The 21,926-nt window shown below is 36.6% G+C and overlaps 1 protein-coding gene across 2 annotated transcripts in view; it reads right to left on the reverse strand.

The window, feature by feature from the left end:
• PTPN12 (protein tyrosine phosphatase non-receptor type 12) overlaps window positions 1–21,926 on the reverse strand; it is a 69,285-nt gene that overhangs the window by 14,120 nt on the left and 33,239 nt on the right. For both annotated transcript variants that reach the window (XM_084206838.1, XM_084206837.1), the window contains exons 3-12: window positions 21,197–21,273; window positions 20,050–20,145; window positions 18,977–19,015; window positions 18,198–18,269; window positions 16,735–16,794; window positions 14,098–14,240; window positions 12,654–12,720; window positions 11,994–12,071; window positions 11,808–11,906; window positions 2,576–2,661 (exon numbers count right to left, since the gene is read on the reverse strand). In XM_084206838.1, coding sequence (XP_084062964.1) covers window positions 2,576–2,661; window positions 11,808–11,906; window positions 11,994–12,071; window positions 12,654–12,720; window positions 14,098–14,240; window positions 16,735–16,794; window positions 18,198–18,269; window positions 18,977–19,015; window positions 20,050–20,145; window positions 21,197–21,273 — 817 coding nt within the window. The remainder of the gene's footprint in view (window positions 1–2,575; window positions 2,662–11,807; window positions 11,907–11,993; window positions 12,072–12,653; window positions 12,721–14,097; window positions 14,241–16,734; window positions 16,795–18,197; window positions 18,270–18,976; window positions 19,016–20,049; window positions 20,146–21,196; window positions 21,274–21,926) is intronic.

The following is a 21,926-nucleotide window of genomic DNA, read 5'->3' on the forward strand; positions in this document are numbered from 1 at the left end:
GTACAGCAAGTTTAATTACACTAAAGCATTACAAGGTGATAAAAGCTTGGAAGGCAATACAACTCCAAACCTTTGTAAAACCAGTACAGCTAGATGCTTCATGGTGACCTAATAAAATACCAATTTAATACCTATATAATAACAATATCTTAAAGATACTTCTAACTTCCAAGAAGGCATAAAAGCAGCCTAGAAAGTATCACTCCTTCCCCAGTACATGCCCAGGCTAAAGCAGGTTCTAAAAGGATTAATTACACCTCTCTGAGTAAGCTTCCTATCTCACATGGTAAAAGTCTTTAGTGACATCTCATCCTTAGCACAGACAAGAGCTACATGATATTAGCTGCACTTTCAGAAGAGATACTAAAGCCTAAAGAAGATCCTCAGATGTTTTCATTAGAATATTAGAAACAGAACAAGGCAGAGTGAGAAAACCATCTTCACAGAAAAATTCTGCCATGACCTGAGTGGCTAGCCAGTGGAAAGGGTTGCAGAGATGTCACCATCTCATCCAGCAGACTTGGGGCTGTCAGAAAACAGCTAACAGGTATCATAGACTTTACTGTCTAAGCAAACATGGCTTAGTCCAGTAACAATATGGAAAACAAGCATCCTGAGGCCTAGGAAAAAAATCCCTATTTTTTCCTGCTCACTCAGGATTACCTCAGGCAAGTTCACCTGAAACCAAGCTCACCCAAAGTACTCTGCACTATCAGTCCCTATAGCCCTTCTTGCTGTAGACAAAGCAAATGTTAAACCTTCCCTTAAAAAAATGCAGTTTACTAAATATACATTATAAAGGCATTTACAACAAAGGTTACAAACAATGTAAAAGCCTTATTTCTTTTCAAAAATAGTAGCTTTAGCAACTTGCTTCTAACTTCTTCAGAGACAGTGCATGTAAAACTCAAGTACACATTTGGCTAGCAACCTAAAAATGTTTCCCTGTGCATATGGGGATTAAATTAAAATGTTTTACTGATTCTGCTCTCCCATCCTCCCCAGGAAAAGGATGTTAATCTATGCCAAAACATCCGCAATACACAAAACCTGCCTCTATGTCCTGACTCAATCAGGCTGTAGATTTGTAAAATTACCCCCCACATCCAGAATAAAACATGCTTATTAGTGGGTATTTTGAGCAGATGTGACTAATAGCAAATAAAGTCTTTTCTCAGAAGCATCTTCCAAGAGTTTAATTAATTGTTTTTCAAAAATTGTTTTCCATTTTAGAAAGACAACAGCTTTACTAAAAGCTTCCATTTATTCACCTCTAACAAATCAATCTGCCTGCCACTGCTGGCAGATGGGAAAGTAAGATTTTATGGAAACAGGCCCAAAAAAACCCCAGGCTTTAAGGAGAGATTAAAAGATTTTAACTTAATGCAGCAAGTAAAGAACAATGCAGTGCAGATAAGACAGATGTGTGCTTAAACAGGAATTACATTAATTATACATATGTTAATATTACATTAATACATAAAAATTATTAAAACTAAGGTACACCTAAGATTATTTCAAGGAACACTAGTAAGGAAATCATCTAATGGACAGAAATCATATTTCTAAGCTCAGTGATGAAGTTTCAAGAGCTTGGAACTCATAATGAACACAGGTTAACTGACTCCTCTGTCATCATCTTAATCTACATAATTGAATACAATCACATTACCATCAATCCAAATAAGGTAAAAAATATATTGCCAACATAGCACAAACCCTGTAACTTGTTTGTAAAGAGCCCTAACCTACTTCCACCTCTTTCTTTATTTTAAAGGAATTATACTTTACTTCTGCCTAAATGGTATCCAAGAACATCACCTGGCTGTGGTTTCTTATGTCATTCAACAACTTTAGGAAACCCAACTGCTCACCTTATGTCTGTTTAACTCCAGGCAATGTAACACAGGCCAGATCACCTGCCAAAGGCCATTATAAGCTCTGTACAAACCAGCTGGGGGACTTGGACACCTTGTTCAGGAGAGTTGCTTCTTTAGCTGTCTTAATGCTTGGGTTGGGTACCCATTTTAGGCTGATGAATCTGTTGGTTCAGATTTACTTTTGGCTTCTGTAAAGCTATGTTTAGGCATTTTAAGAGCTAGAGATTTTCCTCTGCTGAATGAAAGGATTGGTGAGAACAATTCTTCTAAGTAATAACAGCATTTGGTTGTCTACTCTAGTCAAAAGCAGTATTTGAGATTTTTCTAGAATAAATGGGTATGTGTCATTCTGGTTTTGTCTCCAAAAAGGAGGGTTCAGTTGTTATTTGAGGCTATTTGAAGTTTGTTTTGCTACTGTCACCTAGCAGAATTAAAACACAAGTAGATCTAACATATCTGACCAATAAACATGTCTATTCACAGGTAATCATTGCAAAGATGGTATATTAAAGCAGAAACTTCACAAAAATATTGCAGCTTATATTTAGAGTCAATTATAAGACTTCTATTTGCATTATGTGCATTTCTATTTATAAACACAACATATTAATCTTAAGTTTTTATGGTATCAGTAGCTTTATTCTACTTTTTATTCATCTTTCAGCCTAAAATAGTAGAGGATCACAGTTAAGTACCTGCGGGTCCGTGGAGGCTTTGGTGGAGGAGAATCCTGTTTCTCAGCATCTGAAGAACTGACAGCATGTTCTGTATTATTTTCATCCTGATTAAAAGAAAAAAGGATATTGTTACTCATGGCTATAAAGCTGATACATAGAATATTTGAACTGTGAGATCCTAAGAGCTGTAATGACACTTGGCAGTAATACATATAATAATATGACCTATTTTTGGCTGTCATATGGAGATCACTTAGAAAACTCTCTCCTAAATGTACAAAATTATTTTTCACCTTGTGGATCCAACTTCAAACTTTTCTGACAGAAGATTTTGGTCTGCTTGCCACTGAACAATCCACAAGAGAAAATACCCAAAAGCTGATCTTTCTTTAGTAGTCAGCAAGCTCTCATACACCCTCTCAATTATTCACCTTGAATAATTAAATGAATAATTGAATAATAAAGCATTTATTTTCCAGTCAGTCAAATTATTTTCACTTGTACAAATACTCCAATAAAGATAAGAATAATCTACAGTGTTGTAAGAAAATGAGAAAGATCTTACCCACTAATGCATTGATCTAAAACACTTTGATCACATTGATCTAAAACCTCCCATTTGTGTACAAGAAAGTTTAATTTACTCAGCAAAGCATGAAAATTTCAACTTCCCTTTAGGACAATAATTATAAAAGATATTTTATATATGCATGTATTTATAAATCCACACAGACTTACATGTATACACATGTAAAATACTGTTGTGTGTTAACCCTGGCAGGCAGCTCAGCCCCACAAGAGCCGCTCTCACTCATTGCTCCACTCCACCCTCAGAGGGGAAAGAGGAACAGCAGCAAAACTCATGGGTCCAGACAAAATTGTTTAGCAGGCAAAGGAGAAGTGGGAGAAGATAAAAAGAAATCACACAAGCAATGCAAAAGCAATCACTCATAACCTTCCACAGGTGGGCCTTTGCCAGTTCCTGACTGTGCAAACACTGTTCTGCACTAGCTGCAGCATTAGCTACAAACAGTCAGCACTGTTTTCACCGCAGATCTAAAACACAGTGCCCCAAGAGTGCCCCATAGTAGTTAAATACTATGAACAGTATTTAACTACAACCCAGCTCTTAGGCAAAAACAAGGAAAAAACCATATATGATTAAAAATCAAAGAACATGCCACACAGTCTAAAGCTGACACCATTTCCAAACATGTGCCACAGCCAAAGACCCAACAAAACCAAGGAGGACCTTAGTGCTATCCCAGTTTTAATGCTTATTTTACCTAAAGGCTGTTCTTGCAGGAGTTCTCTTTTGAAAAGCAATCTTTAAAAGGAACAACAATCATCCCAAATGGGTGTAATACATTTCAAAACCCAGTAACACGTTCAGGCAACAGGATCTGCTATCTGCCAGCCTACCTGCTGACACTGACCTCCTTCAGTCTTACAGAACAAAAGGGAATTCCCTGTTAAATTTCTGCTTCAGATGTGATTGATAGCTGCATATGAATTCAGTGAGCAATTTTTGCTTTGGAAGACAAACTACAAGTTGCCTCAACAGTTAACTAACTTCACTTATATTTAGATTAATTAGTTTTATATTTTTAACTTCCATTACTTGTCTTAAAAGTTACCATCCTGCTGCTGGCTGCTGTGAAGAGTCTATTACCAAATTCTATTCCTCAGTGTACTTAGTGGTGCTTTACCTGTGAAGAAAAAAATTAACTATTTTGATCTTTCTTACTGTTTTTCCCTAACTGCCCCCATTAACTTGCTGTCAAATATAATATTGCACAAGTACTCCAGCAGAAACACCCTATTGTTCCTTAATGAATGGATGGTGTTAGCCCTTTCAGGGAAATTGCACAGGGAGTTCATTGTCCTGTTGACCACAGGGGTTTTTTGGAGTAAGATTCAATTAGCAGATAAAAGCCACTCACATTTAAATGAACACCACTGAAGCTCCCACTGCAGTCAGTCAAGGTTGTTTGGTTTCATACAATCATAGAACAGTTTCTGTAGGAAGGGACCTTCAAAGGCCATTTAATCCACACCTTCCTGCAATGATCAGGGACGTCTTTAAAAAGATCAAGTTACTCAGAGCCCTGTCCAAGCTGGCCTTGGCTGATGGCAGGAATGCCAGGATGGGGCATCTACAGCCTCTCTGGGCAACCTGTTCCAGTGCTTCATCACCCTCATCATAAAATATTTCTTCTTTCCATCTCATCTGAATGTACTGTCTGAATTTAAAACCATTATGCTTCGTCCTACTGCAACAGGCCTGATAAAAAACCTGTCCCCATCTCTCTTATGAGAAGCACTGCAAGGCCACAATGAGGTTTCCCTGGAGCCTTCTTTTCTCCAGGCTAAGCAACCACAACTCTCTCCATCTGTCTTCTAAGGAGACCTGTTCATCCCTCTGCTCATCTTTGTGTCCCTCCTCTGGACTCACTCCAACAGGTCCCTCCTGTGTTGGGGACCCCAGTGCTGGAGGCAGCACCCAAGGTGGGGTCTCAGGCATGCAGCAGAGGGGCAGAATCACCTCCCTTCACCTGCTGCCCATGCTGCTTTGGATGCAACTAATGACAGGGGAAAAATATGAATGTGAGTTGTTTGGGGTTTTTTTATTTAGTATGTCTACAGTGGTTTGCATCCAGATTTGGGGTCCTCAGCACCGGAAACATTACCATGGGGCATGAACATCCAACCCCTCTACCAGCTTCTCTCAAAAATGTAAAAAAGCAATCTCCTACTTTTTGACATCAAGTAATGAGTGACCACACAGATAATTTTGCCTTTAACAAATATGGACATTAATTTTATTGCCTCACTCAGGCAGAGGACCATGCTGAAGCTTGGTGCCAAAGATGCTGAAGCTCCCAGTATTCAACAATAAACTCTGTTTCCTGCTCAATGGTTGTGCCATGTTCCTCCCTGCTTCCCCCAGTTGTGCAATGCAAACTGAATCTCTCCCTTATGTATCTGTTACTATGGATAGCAGTGGTATTGCACTAAAAAGGCTCCCCTTACTCAGAAGTACTAACAACCAAAGCTAGAAATGAATGCTCCTAAACAACTGCATCCTGAGAACAGAGTGGGCTGCTGGCCTTGCTTCAGCACTGCAGCCCATCCCAGTTTCACAAGGCAGAAAGAGAGAGACTCCACAAGAGTTCCTCCCCCTCACCACCAACCTCTCCATCCTACAACAGATCAGAAAAGTCTCCCAGTTCAGTTCCACTAGCACAGAAGTTTTCAGGAACACATTTCTTATTTATGCACTCATTTTTCTAAAGGGTATTGGCAAGGGAAAGGGTGTGCCTGTTGGCTCTAGACTTACTTGTCCAGAAAACAAACCAGCAGCTGCATCCCTGTCCTTCTATGTTTGTAAAGTGAAGTGTTTGTGAACAGAATGTTTCCTGATATATTCTTTTCTCACAGGCAGAAGAAAAAGCTTATTAGAGAAGCTAACATATGCCAAAGCTTTTTAAAACTCCACGTATACAGTAACAAGCTGTTCCTAGTTGAGACAGGCAGAAGTAGCTGAAAGGGCGCTGCCATTTTTGTTACTGGTAACAAAACATATGTATAAGCCTTAAAAAAATGTACATAAACTCAAATGTCCAAGGCCCATGCACAACCACAGTTTACAAAAACAATTCCTTGAAAAAGAAAAATTTAAACCCCCAAACAAACAAAACCCAACAAGAAAATCTGCGCACACAAAATGTTACTTTTAAACTTAACACCAGAAAAGCCAGTGGTTACCCCAGTTTTGTACACAGGGAAGGCTTCAGACAGAGAGGTGTCAAAAGTTTCACTTGTGCATCAGGTTAAACTCCAGATCCATTCACTGTTTTAAGTTATATTGAATGAGGAGCAAGAATGATTACATAAATTGCTGTCACCAAAAAAAAAGAGGTACTTTGCTACTTTCCTTAATTAGCTCAGTGGATTGATGTTTCTGTGAAGGCTTTGTTTACTGTAAGAGAAGTCATTCCCTCTCACTTGTTCTCAGTTCTGTGTTACAAGAAATAGGGAATAACCAGTATTTTGAGTACTTCTCACCCTTGAGTGACACCAACTCACAGATTCCCCTGTCATATACATCAAACTAAACGAATAGGCAAACGTGCAGAAAAACTAGGGAGCAGAAAGGAGGAAGCTCAGCTCTGAAAGTGAATATAGGGTATCTTACTGGCATGACTGCATCTGTTGAGAGGAGCAGATGGTGGTATTAAGAAAAAGCCTTCCACAGCCTTCCTAAGCACAGCTTATCAACATCAGTCAACACTCCCTTGCTTCTCTAGACAGATGTTGCATTCTCACGCAGAGCACAATTTTTTAAAGTATCAGCTTAGACAAACCAGGACAACACATATCTCACAAGGGTTATCATACAGAATCATGCTTTAAATGGATTAACTAATGTGCAGTTCACTAAGTGTTCAGTGGAGCACCCTGCCTTCTCACAGAATACAGTGCAGTGAGACCCTGCTGTCTCACTGCATTGTCTTCTCACTGCAACATGGGTAAAGAAAAGAACAGGCTGTTTCCCCAACCTTTGTGTCTGTATTCATCAAATGCTCAACAGTTCAAGAGTTGCTCCCCTGAGGGAGCAGCTACTGAGATCAAGTGAAACTGCTCATAGTTAGGAATTTCTAGGTATTGTGTAAATTGCAGATATACAGACAAGTCCATACCTACCTACAAAGGACTACATTAACAAATGACAAGGCCATAAACTCAAATTCTTTGTGCAGATTGCTCCTAGTCTACTAAAATGCAGAGTAACTTGTGTTCCTGTAGCAATGCAGAGAAACAAGGAATTCTCCCAGCAGATGCAGTGTGTGAACCCAGTTTGCTAAGGTAACCCAAACTGTGCTATCACCTCCCAAGGGGGGTCTTTCCCCCACCTGCTTCCACCACTGGCTCAATCACCAAGCAGTGCTGTCACTAACTTCAAGCAAATAGAAGATCATAGTCTTAGACTGAGATTTCACACAACTGCCTACAACTCAAAACCTTTTCCCAGGAATTGCAATGTATCATTTTCTTTTGGAACTCACTATGGAAATATTTAATGCCATTCAGAAGCTTTCTGTATTAGTAAAATACTGAGAAATTTACTGCAAAGACTCCTCCAGAAGTAATCTCATGTTTTCCCTTAAAAGGAATTGAGGCATTCCTTTTGCCCTTTTCATAAAGCAGCATGGGAATCACTGAGCATCAGTAGATAAAAAGAGAAATACTTCAGATTGAAATGATGCACTCAAGTGACTCAGATTAAATAAAACATTCCAACAGAGGCAACAAGATCAATGTCTCTGAAGAAATATGTGATTTTTTAGAAGGCTGCAATGACAAAAAACATCCTTCCAAGCTGCCAAACACCAAAGAGAATATGAACAGCACAGTCTTTTCACTTACAGTTTCTAAACTATTACTGTTTCAAATAGCAACATTCTTCCTACAGCAGCTGATTCCTCTGTGACTTCTACCACAGCAACAGAACTCTGTTGCTTTTACAGCACAAGATGCAAGAGACACTGAGAGTACCAGCACTGCCAGACTTTGGAAAAAGTGTTTATTAACACAAGCTTCTACTCATGGATAAGGGCAAAGCAAGGACCCTAACGTGCTCGGTACTGTCAAGAGAAAAAATTCAACAAGAAGCATTTCTGCATTGAGAGTGAGCTTGGTTGTTTGTCTTTTAACCAATTTTCTTTTTCTGACTTCCAAACAGAACATCCAACTTGATGGAATTCCATATGATTCAGACTTTCCAAGACAGCTACAGTTCACAGCTCCAGTTCCCTTCTGCTCATGAAGAACTTTCTCAAATAACTCATAAAATATTTTACTGATACAAATCTGACTGATACCTTATCAAATGACCAAGACAAATGATTTCACATATATTCCAAAGCTTCCAAACACAACACCAAGTGTAATATTTTCACAGCAGTACTAACAAAGCCAGTGATGGTGAGAAGCACAGCTATTGACTTGAAATACATGACAATACGATCAAGAATTTCACTGGGAAGGGCTTCAGTCCAAGACTCTCTTCCAGTTTAATTGTTTGGTGACTTGAAAGTACTACTAAATAGGGGAATTGAATAGTTCTGATTATCAAATTGAGCATCTGAATTCTTTTCTTATCACAAAAATATGGCTCCTGAGCAGCAATTCTTCACCCTGAAATTTGGCTGCTTGGAGTACCACTGAAATTACTGGCACCTGATCAGAGCTTTCCTTATTTCATTTCATTTAAATACTTAGTGTTATGTTATACATTTGCAGTTCTACACATTCACAATAGGTATAACTACATGGTAAGACTATACATTTTCTACATTAAAGCATATCATGTATTTTTGACATGATTTGAGATCCATCAAATTCTGATGGAAATTCTAACCCTATCCTAAAAGTCTGTTCAAACCCTGCATGCCCTGCTGCTGACTTTTTACAGTATTGTTTCCAGCAGGGCAAAGCTGGCAAGTTCCCAGGAACACACGTTTGGGATTGTGTCTGAGCTACTTCCCCGTGAATGCTGCCAATCAGATTAACCTTTTACTGGGATGTTGCTGGCAAGCCCTGCTCACAGAGCCTCTGGAACTCAACCCATCTCAACACTGCTCAAAATGAGAACAGCAAGAGGAAAACAAAACCATGAAACCAACCCTACGGAGCATCCAGCTCTTTCAGAGTATTATCAAAATAGAATAAATGACAAATTTCTTCTTCAGCCCAGTACCATCTCCTACTTAACTAATAGGATTATATCAAAAGTAGGCATATGTATCTTTTGGAATTATTTGGGATTATTTTTCACTGGACATAATAAAAACCATTCACATATTGAAGATTTCATAGTTGCTGTAGCATCTGCAGGCAGAGTAACATACATGAAAGAGCCTTAGAGTATTACATTGTATTTAATAAAGTTACTTGAAAACTTCCTGCCTCAGAATTAGTTTTTTAACCAGGACACATCCCAGAATGTTTGCCTGGTTTTTTAAAGAAAGCAAAATAGAAAATTTCTGGAGAAAATCAGACCTTATATACAACAGGTGCTACATTCCTGAAGGTAAAAAAAAGGAGCTTTGTCAGAATATCAAAGTGATGTCTTAAGTGAGCTTCAAAGTTCTGAGAATCAGGTTAAAACTACAAGAAATTATTTAACTGGATATGTGAAGTTTGCCTTATAAATTCTTAACAGTTAATTCATTGAAAGCAAATTTTCTAACAAATGGACAGTAGCAAATTTAAGTACCAAACTTTCAGATACAGAAATTCTTCACCTATGAAACTTTCTTCCCCTCAATCTTTCTGCAGAATTATTCAAGTAACAGTAAGAAGAAGCATCATTTCCCAACACAAAAAAGGCTATGCCTAGCCAAACAAAGATTTACTTGGCCTTGCTTCCAGCAGAGACCAAAAGAGAACTTTCAGGGAAGAATAAGATCAGAGCAGGCATACTGGGATCCTTCCCTAGAATGTTTTCCAACAGCTTGCAACTGTGGAATTTCATAGGTCAGAGGTCAGTGAAACTCATGGAAGAAGATTCCAAGATGGTGAGATATTCATCCCAAAGATACAGGCTTGCAGCTGCAAGGAGCTCTGCAGTTTCATGTTGCATTTTTAATACAAATGTCACTTTCTTTATTAAGTCCTTCAGGTCTCACTGGTATCCCTTAGAAAAAGTTAACAGTAATCAGCTTTCTGTTGTTACTCAGCCTCTGTTGTATTTAACCTCAGCCTTTTTTTTCTCCATCCCAGTCTGGCTGTTCTTTAGATTGAGCCTTCCAACACCTTTGATCCTTGTCCACTTGTTTAATGTTCAAATTCTGTAAAATGTTTTTGAGATAAGCAGACTTGACATGCAGTCAAACTGCAAGGCACCCACACAAGGACATTACATTCTCTGCTCTTACCAATTTCCAAGTAACTGCTAAAATTCAATTTCATTTACAACTTGTTGATCATAAACTGAGATCATATCCAAGTAAAACTCAAAACTCAACTCCATCACTGCCTTTGCAGAGCTGGGATTTGTTCCTCTCTCACCCCCATATACATTACCTATCCATTTTCTATTTGGTCTTGTTTTATTAGTCAGCAAATCTCTCAAGCTGTGCTAAAGACAACACTTGCCTTTTTTACAGGGTACCACCATATTTTGCCACAGCTTTACTCATCTTCTGGAATATGCAAGTCATTTAGCATACATAGTAATAGGAATAAGCAAATAAGAGACATTTTTGATCCTATATAAGAGCACAGACAAGGGTCAGATTTAAGTCAAATAACAAGAAGATACAGGAGACTGATCTATTATTTTATAATCAAAACTCAAGTACTTAAAAATCACTTCTGTACAAAGCTAATCAATCTGCATATTCCAAACCCTGCCATGCTCATTTCTCAGGAAAAAAAAAAAAAATCACACATCAGCTTAATCAAACCTGTAACAAATAAAAGCAGCCAGCCCTATCCATACTGCATTTAGTCAACAGGCTTCTTGTCATGACTAAAGCCCTCAGAAGTACTGCATGAACTGATATAAATTCTTAGGAGTTAGCAGAAGGGTGGATGCATTTAATCTAAGAATTGAAAACATTCAAGACTTCCTAGAAAGCACATATAGGACAGCTAAATCCCTAAAATAAATGGGATGCTTATTAATAAAAGCACATTTAAAATTGCTTCCAGATATTTCAGAGTCCTGGAGATACTGCTCACACTCCCTCTAGAGAGCTATGGAATCTACACCAATTAGGGACAGAAAATCACTGAATAAACAAAACACAATCCAGGGACAAAGGGTGGTACAGAGTTCTGGACTGTGGGAGAGAAAGAATATATTAATCCAAAAAGCCATTTTTCACACAGTGGCCAGCAACAACCAAGAAAACATATCTAAACACAAAAAAAGAGAATAAACCTATAGGGGACATGAAATTTAAAGAGGAAGGATAGAAAGACAGAAAAATCCTCAAATACTGTAAATACCAATGAAGAATATTTCTTCCACTTCCTTCTCCTTTGTTAAAAGGGTGGAGCATGAAGCTCTCTGACAAAAGCATTTTAAACTTATATTTCTCTCCCCTAACCTATTTCAATGCAAGCAGTACTTTAAAAAACACGAGAACTTAATAAGATCACACCATTGAACACTAAAAACAACTTCACAGGAGAATTTTCATCAGAAGCTAACAGCTACATATGGAAAGACACCTACCACTCCATCTGCAATCTTCCAGTCTGCACAACTTTCATATTTTTGCAGTTGCTTTTCAAACAGTTGTGCTATGGCTCGATGGACAAGTTCATACTGCTCCTGTAAGGTAGCAGATAAAAATTAATGCACAAGATCTCTTTAAAGAATAGTGATATATTATCACATTTATTTTAAAAGAAACTATACCTTTGTTTGCACTGCAGAATGCCTCTGCGTCCTCATTTCCTGTATTAAGTTAAATACATTGAATTCTTCAGGAATTTTCTGAAATACAGAAGCAAGTTAATTACAATGACATAACTGTCACAGCAACAAAACAAAAGCTGTTAAACATCAAAACAATAAGTGAAACTTTTATAGGTAACAATAAAAAGTAAAGCTAATTTGTTCACTCCACGCTGCAACTATTTGATTTTTTTTCAAAGCAACTCCAGATTGACATTTGATTTAGACCAGATGAGAACATTTCAAGCACTTTTGAAATGAGATATCCAAATGTCATTAATATGACACTGCAATGTTAACAATGCTTCATAATCTACAAATCCCAGAATGAAGTTATCCCTTTATATTGGAGCTGCATGATAAATCAGAGAGACTGAGAAAGTTGAATTTATATTGAAATCTATTTTTTAAAAATTAGAATTTTATAGTGACCTATTTAGATAAAAACTTGCTGTCAAAAAAAGTAAGCTCATACTAAAACATGAGTGAAATGAAACTAAATATCCAACCTGTAAAGAGTTCCAGAACGTCTTAAACATCTCATTATTTTTGAACACTTGAAAGCTCAATCACTGTTATGAAATTACAGAATGTCATAAAACTTCTTTTAGGAATCCTTACCCCAGCTTTAAGCAAATTCCATGTATAATCTATGGCACAGATGGCTCCTGTTCTTCCACACCCTGCACTATGAACATAAACAGAGAAGTGTTAGATATTATTTAAATTTGATTAAAAAAAACACTATAAAGCCTTATATTTCAAAAGTCCACATAAAAAAAATTATCCAAATCCCTCAACTTTCATTTTAATTTCACTCAGCCTGACACTACAGTGTCTTAAAAATAAAATGAGCAGAGCAAAATACAGCACTGAATCTTTTAATGCAAGTTTTCATAGCCATTTGGAACTGCAGTAATGAAAGATGATTCGGTGCTGACAATTTTGTTGCCTCTTCCTTTTGTCACACTATTCCCAGCTACTACTGCTTTATCAGGTGTGGTCTTCTCCAAGTTTAATGATAAATGATGTAAAATGGCAGAACAGAAGACATTGAAAGACTTGCCACATTTTTCTGATTTAGTATCACATCCATATTTTTTCCTTTTTAGCTAAAAACATAAATCTGAAAGTTTAAGAATGACAGCAAACTATTTTATTTATTTTTCCTAATTGTATGAATTCTTCTGTTTTACACATGCAGAGTTATAATTCATGCATATTTATTACAATATAATTACTCTGCTGTAAAGAATCAACATTCAGAATTATATTGACATTCAAAAAGAACAGGACAAAGTGAATAGATTTCAGTGCTAAGTCAGTTTATGTTTTTAGACCTCACTTAAGAGTGACAACTCAAAAAAAGAATGCAGCCCTAAGAGAGTAACTAAGCTCTAAAGATTTAATAACTCCCATGAATGTAACATGTTCTGGCTTATCAATCTGAATTCAGTTTTTCCTGGCATAACACAGGAACTTTTGTTGCTTTAAAAAGTTTTAAAAACAATAAGCAAGATTTCCAAATAAATTGTCACAGTGTCAATGCAGCAAAATATTTCCATGGCAGCTTAGTCTCAACAGTTCTTCTGGTAGCCAGATTTCAGGTCAAGGATGAAACTGTTGTTTAGAAGCAAAGACTTCCCAATTGGAAACTACAACCTGCTCATTAAAGATCTTCTTTGTCATATTAGAACTGAGTTCTTAGTGGTGTTATGTAGTCTCTCCTACTGAGAATGGAGCCTTTACTCTCAAGCTGATTTGCAATGATCTTCAAAGTCTGTTCTGTCCTCACGAGGATTTATGTCTTCAGAACCTCAAACAGGTTCCCTTTCAAAGGCTCATTCTTTTCTGATTGATATTCTGTCTTAAACTGAAGTAAAAGCAAAATTTCACTGTGGCATCAGTTTTAAGAAAGTGAAGCCTGTATGATTTTGAATTAAATTTTGTCCTGAGAATTCTTCAACTAAAATAAATAACTCAATTCGGACTCAAAACCAAAACTAGTGCATCCCATAAGAAAAGTCTAGATTTCAAAAAATTAAAAGATAAATCCATTTGATACCTGCAGTGTATGCAAATAGGAACATCTTCATGTTCCTGGTATTCTCTCATCAAGCTGATCATGTCCAGAATAGAATCAAAAGACGAAGGGACATCGTGGTCAGGCCAGTTAACATAATGAAATTGATAGACACTACGAGTCTCCTAAGGGAGAGCAGGGAGAAAGCTGTTAATGATAGCACACAGTTGAGTTTGTACCAGAGAAGTAGTCCTATGAGCCTTTGCTTTGACAAGCAAAGTCTTCTCCTGGATTAAAAAACCCTACACCACCTATACCACTTCCAAAAATAGAAGAGAAATTCTGAAATTGTATTTGAAGTGCTGATAATGCATAAGATGCCCTATGGGACAGTTCAGAAGCCCCTCTCTATTATATGGGTAAAGGACCAACAGTGCTGCGCCACATGAAAAGGTTCTATGTCCTTAGAGCTATAACTTGGAAATGGAGAAAAAACCTTTCATCTTTCTTTTTTTATTTGTACTTCAGTAACTTACATTGAGGGAAAAAAATGGGGACAAAGGGGTTGTTTTGTCACACTACAAAATAAAGTGTGTGCACAGGCTCACAAAGGGAAATTAAGAAAGCAATAGAAATAATCGAGACCATTCCTAAATATGGATCACACTTGCAACAACAATAGGTAGACTTTTATTTCAGTAGCAGGAGCTACAACAGTACTAAAGACAAGGTGAGAAGCAGGCTTTAGAACAGCTTAGTTACTCAGCTACCTGAATCCCTGAAAATCCTCCCTTTCATCACTAGCCAAAGCATCTGCAGCTACCAGCAGAACCAGCAGCTAGTTCTACTGCACCTCTCCAGGCTGGTGTCACACCTCTGGGTCCAGATACCCTCAAAGTAATGTACTGGAGAGCATGAAGGTTTTGATCCACATTACAGGTTTCAAGACCTATACTACCTTCTGTTTTATCATGTGAAAAGCAACATAGCAGGCCTCTTGAGCATGGAAATTTATCTATTTTTGATGCTTGACTTTTCCCAGCTCTATGGAAATACCAGAGCTAGTTAAAACATGAGAAAACACAGCCTAAGAAAGCACAAATTTAAAAATCTAGATGATTATGTAAAACAAAGGACATCAGTAAAAAGGAAGAGTTACAGCCATCTATTAAGGTCCACCAATAAATTTCACTTAATTACTTTGAAAAAGACTATTGATTTTTCACATAAGCAGAATGGTCAGGGGAAAAAAATATTTGTTTTTTATATGAAAATCAAACATTTTAAAGAACCTTTACAGGGCTTTTTCTCTACTGCCACTTATATACTAAACAACCAAAGTTCTTTCTGAAAATAATAAACTTTCAGTTCAACTGGTTTTCCTTCTAGAAACTAAAATAACTTTGTGGATTTATGGAAATTTTAAATCCTTTTGCATAGCTTCTTTTTGTATGATAATCCACTGCAAATGCTACAGAAGTGACAAAACATATAATTACTCTGGAAAACCTGAAAGCAAACTTAAAAGGATATTACTTTATACCACAAATACACATTTCCTCCCCAGTGCAAGGCTACGCTTAGAATTCTTCAAAGAAAGATGAAAAGTCCGCAGTTAATTTCACAGGAATCCTCAAGCAAATCTGCTACATAATTCTGAAGAAAATCCACTTTATCAGATGCACATATCAAATATCAACACATCTTGTTAACCCTTTCAGTTAAACTGCCCCTCACAAGAACAAACTTGTTTCCTTGCTAAGATCAACAGCTCAGCATGAACTATAACTTTTTGTTGCTGCTCTGTGTGTAAGCAGTACACAGGCTCCTAACTGGGACAGAACTCTCCAAAGTCAATAGCCAAACATCATTTGCATGTATAGCACAGGCAAGCAAGATCTGCATCAGCTACAGTCTCTGGTGTAACTGGTTCATACAATATTTGGGTACCAAAAGGAGGACAGGTTCTGCTTTGGGGTTTTTGGTATCCAGTTCTTTTTTGAAGTGCACCATTTCAAACAATGTCACAAACCCCAATTACTACACAGAACTTCTGTTATCTAAACTGTCTCACAGCCCAGTCAGTTATGAGCACTAACAGAAACAAACTGATTAAGTTCATGCATTCCCAGCAAATACTGCAGAAAAAAATTATTCTCCAAAGTCACTCCCCTCATGATTAAGCAGTTCTCATAACTGCTGCGGTATCCATTGTTGAAATGGAACAAAACTTTGATGAAGAAAACATAACCACAAATGAGACTAACTTGTAATAAATAATTTATTAATGCAGATTGACAACTAAAATGACAGGTATTGTGTAAAATAGACTATCATGCTTTGTGTTTTTATAGAAGGGCTCTACAGCTTTAATTTACTGGTAGCTGCTTTTCAGTCAAATGAAGTCTGACATTTGACACTTGACATCTGACATTTCAGTGTAAGTTTATAAGAAAAGCTGAAGCCATTCGGGTAAACAAGAACATAGATAAAAGACAAAAAGCTTCACTACTCCTCCTTTATATACTAAGATTTTAACATCACTTCCAAACTTTATCATTTACATCCATAATCAGCACCTAAAATGTGAAGATATTTTCAGGAGTTTCTGACACTATATCATTCTGGAGACTTTTGAACAATCATTGAAGGTGAGACCAGAAGAGACTGTGTACTTACATTTTGAAATTCAAGTAATAATGTTCTAATGAAATAATCTGTTCTTGCTTGCTCAGCTTCCTAAACATGAGAAAACAATAATGCATTGGAAAAAAATATTTAAAATCAATATGCAGCATACAGGGCATAACTAAAACCTCAAACTTTAAACTCAGGGGTCTTTTCTAATTTATTAGTTTTGTATTTAGGATTTCCTCAAGAGAGGGGCAAAACACTGATTAACATACCAGCAAATTAGCTTGCTGCACAGGATGTGCAAAACGGGTTACTTTTACTTAAAAGTGTGAGTTTTGAAATTTTCTGTTTCAAAGTCATCAATAAGCCATATAAGAATATTTCTAAGCACCTCTTTTGCTTTAATTCTCCATATTTTTAATTTACAAATTGTCTTTCACAGCCATCCCTCTATAACACTTTTGCTGTATAAACTTCAGCCTCTTACCACTCTATCCTGTGATGTCTCCTTTTATTTTTTCCTTTTCCATTGTTTTCAAGTAAGGGTGCATCTAAAAGAATCACTAATTATCTTGGTTGTGGCCAAAAAAATCTAGCTTCTAGCACAGAGAATTTTCAAATCTTCCTTTGGAAAATCAAGGAAAGTTTATACTGCAGAAATCAAACAATATTGTTGTACTTTAAATATCAGTAACATCAGAATTTGAAGATGCCTTTAAAAACTTTGCATTACAGCTTCCCACAGAGAATTCAGGAGACTGAATATATGCTTTAATGTGTTTTTATCTCCTCCTGGGAATTTACCATTTCCCATCAACAACTGCAACACTGCGTGTTTTAAAGCAATGCAGCCCACATACACTAGAGTACCTAAAGATAATAGATTCTGCTGTAGCTAAGGCAATTACAACAAACACAGAACCCCTTTTCCCCAGTATCTCAAGGAACAGGGCAAAAAGGAGCCAAATTTGAATCAATTTACCCTAGGAAAAGGTTACTCAGAATCTTTATAGACTAAAATTTGCAAGTATATATTTTCCTGACAAGATGAATCAAAGCGTACTTAATTCTTGTTAGACTATTCCAAAGTAGTATTAATATTTGAATAAGCAGGCATGAAAACTCTTTCTGAACACCTAATTAACTTAAGAAAAATAACCTGTTCCAGTGATACTTTCAGCTCACACAGAATGCACAAATCATAACACACAAAACAACTGCACAAGATTTTGATTTTTGAGTCTGGTACAGACATTCAAGCAGTATATAAAGCTCAAGAAATAATAGGGACACAAGAGCAAGGGACACAAGTTCCCATCTTTAAAAAAAAAAAACCATCATGAAGGATTCAAAAAACCACACAGCTTAGATGTGCATGTTCCTTTGAGAGTCCTTGGTTAAAATTTAATAGTGAACAACTAAAAAGCCCACTACATACATTTCATTGAATATTTAAGTTAGAAACCTACTAAATACTTGAAAATTAATTTAAAAAGCTTTATACTTACACAAGAAACACGAAATGGTCCAAAAGTTACAGCTGCTTCTCCATACAGAGGCCAGTAACGCTCACATTTTTTCTGTTTAAGTAAAGAATCCTAATTTAATTCATGCATGGTACTGAAAGATGATTAACAGAAGCAGAGCAGACAAAATCACAACCTTGAATGCCTTATTCTGGACTTCTTTTAAGATAGTAAAATAACTTTCCTTTCTAAAACCAAGACCTCAATCAACCAACAGAAATACAGGCAAAAACACTTTGCAAATTAGGATGCAAACTTCCTGTCTGACTGTACCATATGCATAAGCATCATGCAGAGGGGAGCAATGAAAGTTTACTTTTCATGAAAGTTGGGAATTCACAATTCTGGATTTCCTTCTAAGGTCATAAGAATAAAGAAGAGAGATTTAAAAAAAAATTGTTTTTGCAGCTGTATGAATTGACAGGAAATTCTGAAGGACTTGGGATTTTCATAGTTGGCCTACATCCCACAAAGAGCAAGACACTTTTTCCACAGTGACACAGCCAGAAACAAACCCTTGGTACAGTTCTGTAGACAAACACATATTGCACTGAGATGACACCTAAATAACCATGTAACCCTACAAATGGGGCAGAGAAATGCAGTCCCATGAACCATTTCCTATGTACAGAAATGGAAGGATAAGCATTCTCACTTCATCTGGCATATCATTATCACAGTTACAGATTTGGCATATGAAGTTTCACAGCTATTGCCCCATATGGGCAAAGCTCATTTATTTTTGTATTTAGGACACATACCCTTCCCATTTCAAATTCTCGACAGGCCATTACAATTATCTGAAAAGAAAAAGAAGATGTTCCAAGTTAGATGGTTTTGGATCATGTAATTTAAACCCACACTTCACCCTTGCTTCTGTCAGGCAGATGATATGCTTCTGATACACTTAGAGTGGTTACTATGGAAGAGATTAATTATTAATAATATTTTCCTGCATACACATGGCTCTTCTTATTCTAAAACAGCAACCAAGTTTCATCCTTCACAAAATCTACATCACTAATACAATACTTCAAGGCTACTTAAATTCACTGTAGTCCTGTACAAATACCTTATTTATTCAGTGTGACTATAAAGTCTAAATTTATAAAAATATAGAACCATTTGCCATCTGGAAGAAACATAGCTATATTTGCTTAATGTGACATAGAATGTATAATATATGAACAACCCCCCCCCCCAGAAAAACCTTGACCATGAATCAAATTTCTTAGGTGAAGCAACATCAGAAAGCATGAGTAGCACAATAAAAATGCACCAACTGATGAGCTATTTGTAACAGTAAGTAACAATGGCATAAGTGTCAAACAACTACCCACCCCCAAAAAAATTTTTCAGAAAAAAAATTGGCAAATTTATCCAATTTCCATAAATATTTAAAAGTTAATTCCTGACAAAAGCTGTTTAAACACACATGGAATATATATAAAGCAATAACTGACCAAAATTAGCATAAAAAGAAAGGTAAGTGGTTTGGGGGGCTTTTTGTTGCACATGCTGGTTTTGTATTTGATTTTGTCAGCCTACATTAAATCAGAATTGTAAGGTCTCCTACCTTACAGATAAAACAAGCAAGAACCTATTCATAAATATGAAGGACTTAATGCTCATTCAACAAAATTATTACTTTAAATTTACATTATTAAACTGAATAAATAATATTAATGCTATTTAACTACAAAAGGCAACATTTGGGAAGCAAATAATCTAAATCACTGTCAATATTTTGATAATAATAGCCAACTCAAGCAAAAAATACACAATCACAGTGCCAAAAAATAAGGTAACAGTGAATTTTTCTATAGCTACTTACAGCAACGTTGTACTCCCATATCATCCTCCAGAAGTCTATGACTGTATTGGCTAAGGGACCCTGGGTAGCAACATATGCTTTTGGCCCATGTACTCCCTGGGATTGGGGAAAGGAACCATTAATGATTATAAAGAACATTTATCTGCACTGAATTAAAAAAGGTTTTAGGTTACAATGGTGTAAAATTAGAATATCCTTTTTTTAAAAAATATGTATAACAGGTAGGGTGAATATGCAACATGACTCCTAATTACATTAGTGGGAATTTAGCTGGTAATCTCAGGGGAGCCCAAGACCACAACAGCTACAGCACTGCCAGAGACTGTCAGAGGAAATAAGTATGTTCACATTCTGAAGATTCCCTTTAAGTCTGCCCTTTCTTTGTTATTCAAACATTCAGTGATAAAAAATTGAAAATCTTTCTGTAAAAAAGCATCCTCTTGAACAAATTTAAGTTTTTCCCTCCCTGTAATACATTTTCAAAATATAAAATTTTAGAATTTTTTTATATTCATTTTCAGTACATTAAAGTTCAGCTTTTCATGCTAAACATTCATGCCAGAAGATTTACTGCAGGAAGATTTAGATTTTACCTGTTTCTGAAAAATAAATATTGTGTAGAAGCAGCATCAGAATAAAGCTACAAAGACAGCTCAAGATATTAATACTTTGAAACAAAACTGCAACAGGCTTTTATTCAAATTCTGGCTTCTCTTTAAGAATGTTAGATTAATTCTGTTGCCATTGTTAGATTAAGAATGTTAGAATGTTAATTCCATTGCCACACTTCTTCCATGAACAGAGTGAAATGTACATTAACATACACAATTTGTCAAACACCTCATTTATGGTCCCTAAAAATGTCACCTGTTAAAACAACTGTATCTGAATTTTCCTATGGTATAAATCTCCAATGCACTTGCCTGCCACTTTAATTTTACATTGTATTTCCAGTTAGGGTAAAATCAAAGCTTTAAAGATTGGGCTATAAATGGCATCATGTTTGCAAATTTATTCAAGTCATAATAAAAGAATATCTTCCCTTACAGTGTTCAAGTCTAATATAAGACTGTAATATTGAAACTGCACTGACAAGAAAAAAAAAGCTTAAAAAGAATAGGAGAACTGTTAAACTAGCAGCACATACCTTAATAAAGTTTGCATTGATGTAATCTGAATCTTGTGGAGGAGTTTTTAAGGTCAGTTTAACTCTGCTGTGATCAACTAAAAAAAACAGACCAAAATATTTTTTGAACAAGGATTACAACACATGGAAATCAATACAGACCTGTAAAGATATATAGTACATTAAAGAACATTTTCCAAAGGTGAGGCACACAAGCAAGTCAATACATTTGATTGATGGGTAAACAAACTCAGGTAGTGACTGACAAGCAGAGCAGCTCCTACTGCTCTGTGCCTCTGATGCTCAAGTTCACAGGGTCTCACCTCCTGGAATTCCAAGAGCAATTCACTACAAAGAGGCAAAACACAATTAATCAGAAGCCATCAAAACTGCAGCTACACAGCATTAACACAGATCACAGTGGTCAGAATTAAGACACACTTAGGGAAAGCAGAAAGCACAAAACAGCAGTGCACAGTTAAAGCAGCTGGCAGCTCTCAAAGTCTCTGCCAAGGAGGATTCCATCAGGTATCACAACAGGAAGCAGGCACCAGGGTTTGCTGCTCAGGCACAGACTGACCCCTATCCCCCCCAAACACTGGGCTAGGCTCTTTGCTGGAGCATTTCTCAACTAGAAAAGAGCAGATTCCTTCATTTAGGGGGTTTTGGACTTGTCGAATTTCTGCCTCAAACATTACCAACTGACTCAGAGAAAGCTTCTGACAAAAGCAGCAGCTCTTTAGAAACCAAA

This window comes from Fringilla coelebs (assembly GCF_963513975.1).
Source record: "Fringilla coelebs genome assembly, chromosome: 5".
NCBI classification, from domain to species: domain Eukaryota; kingdom Metazoa; phylum Chordata; class Aves; order Passeriformes; family Fringillidae; genus Fringilla; species Fringilla coelebs.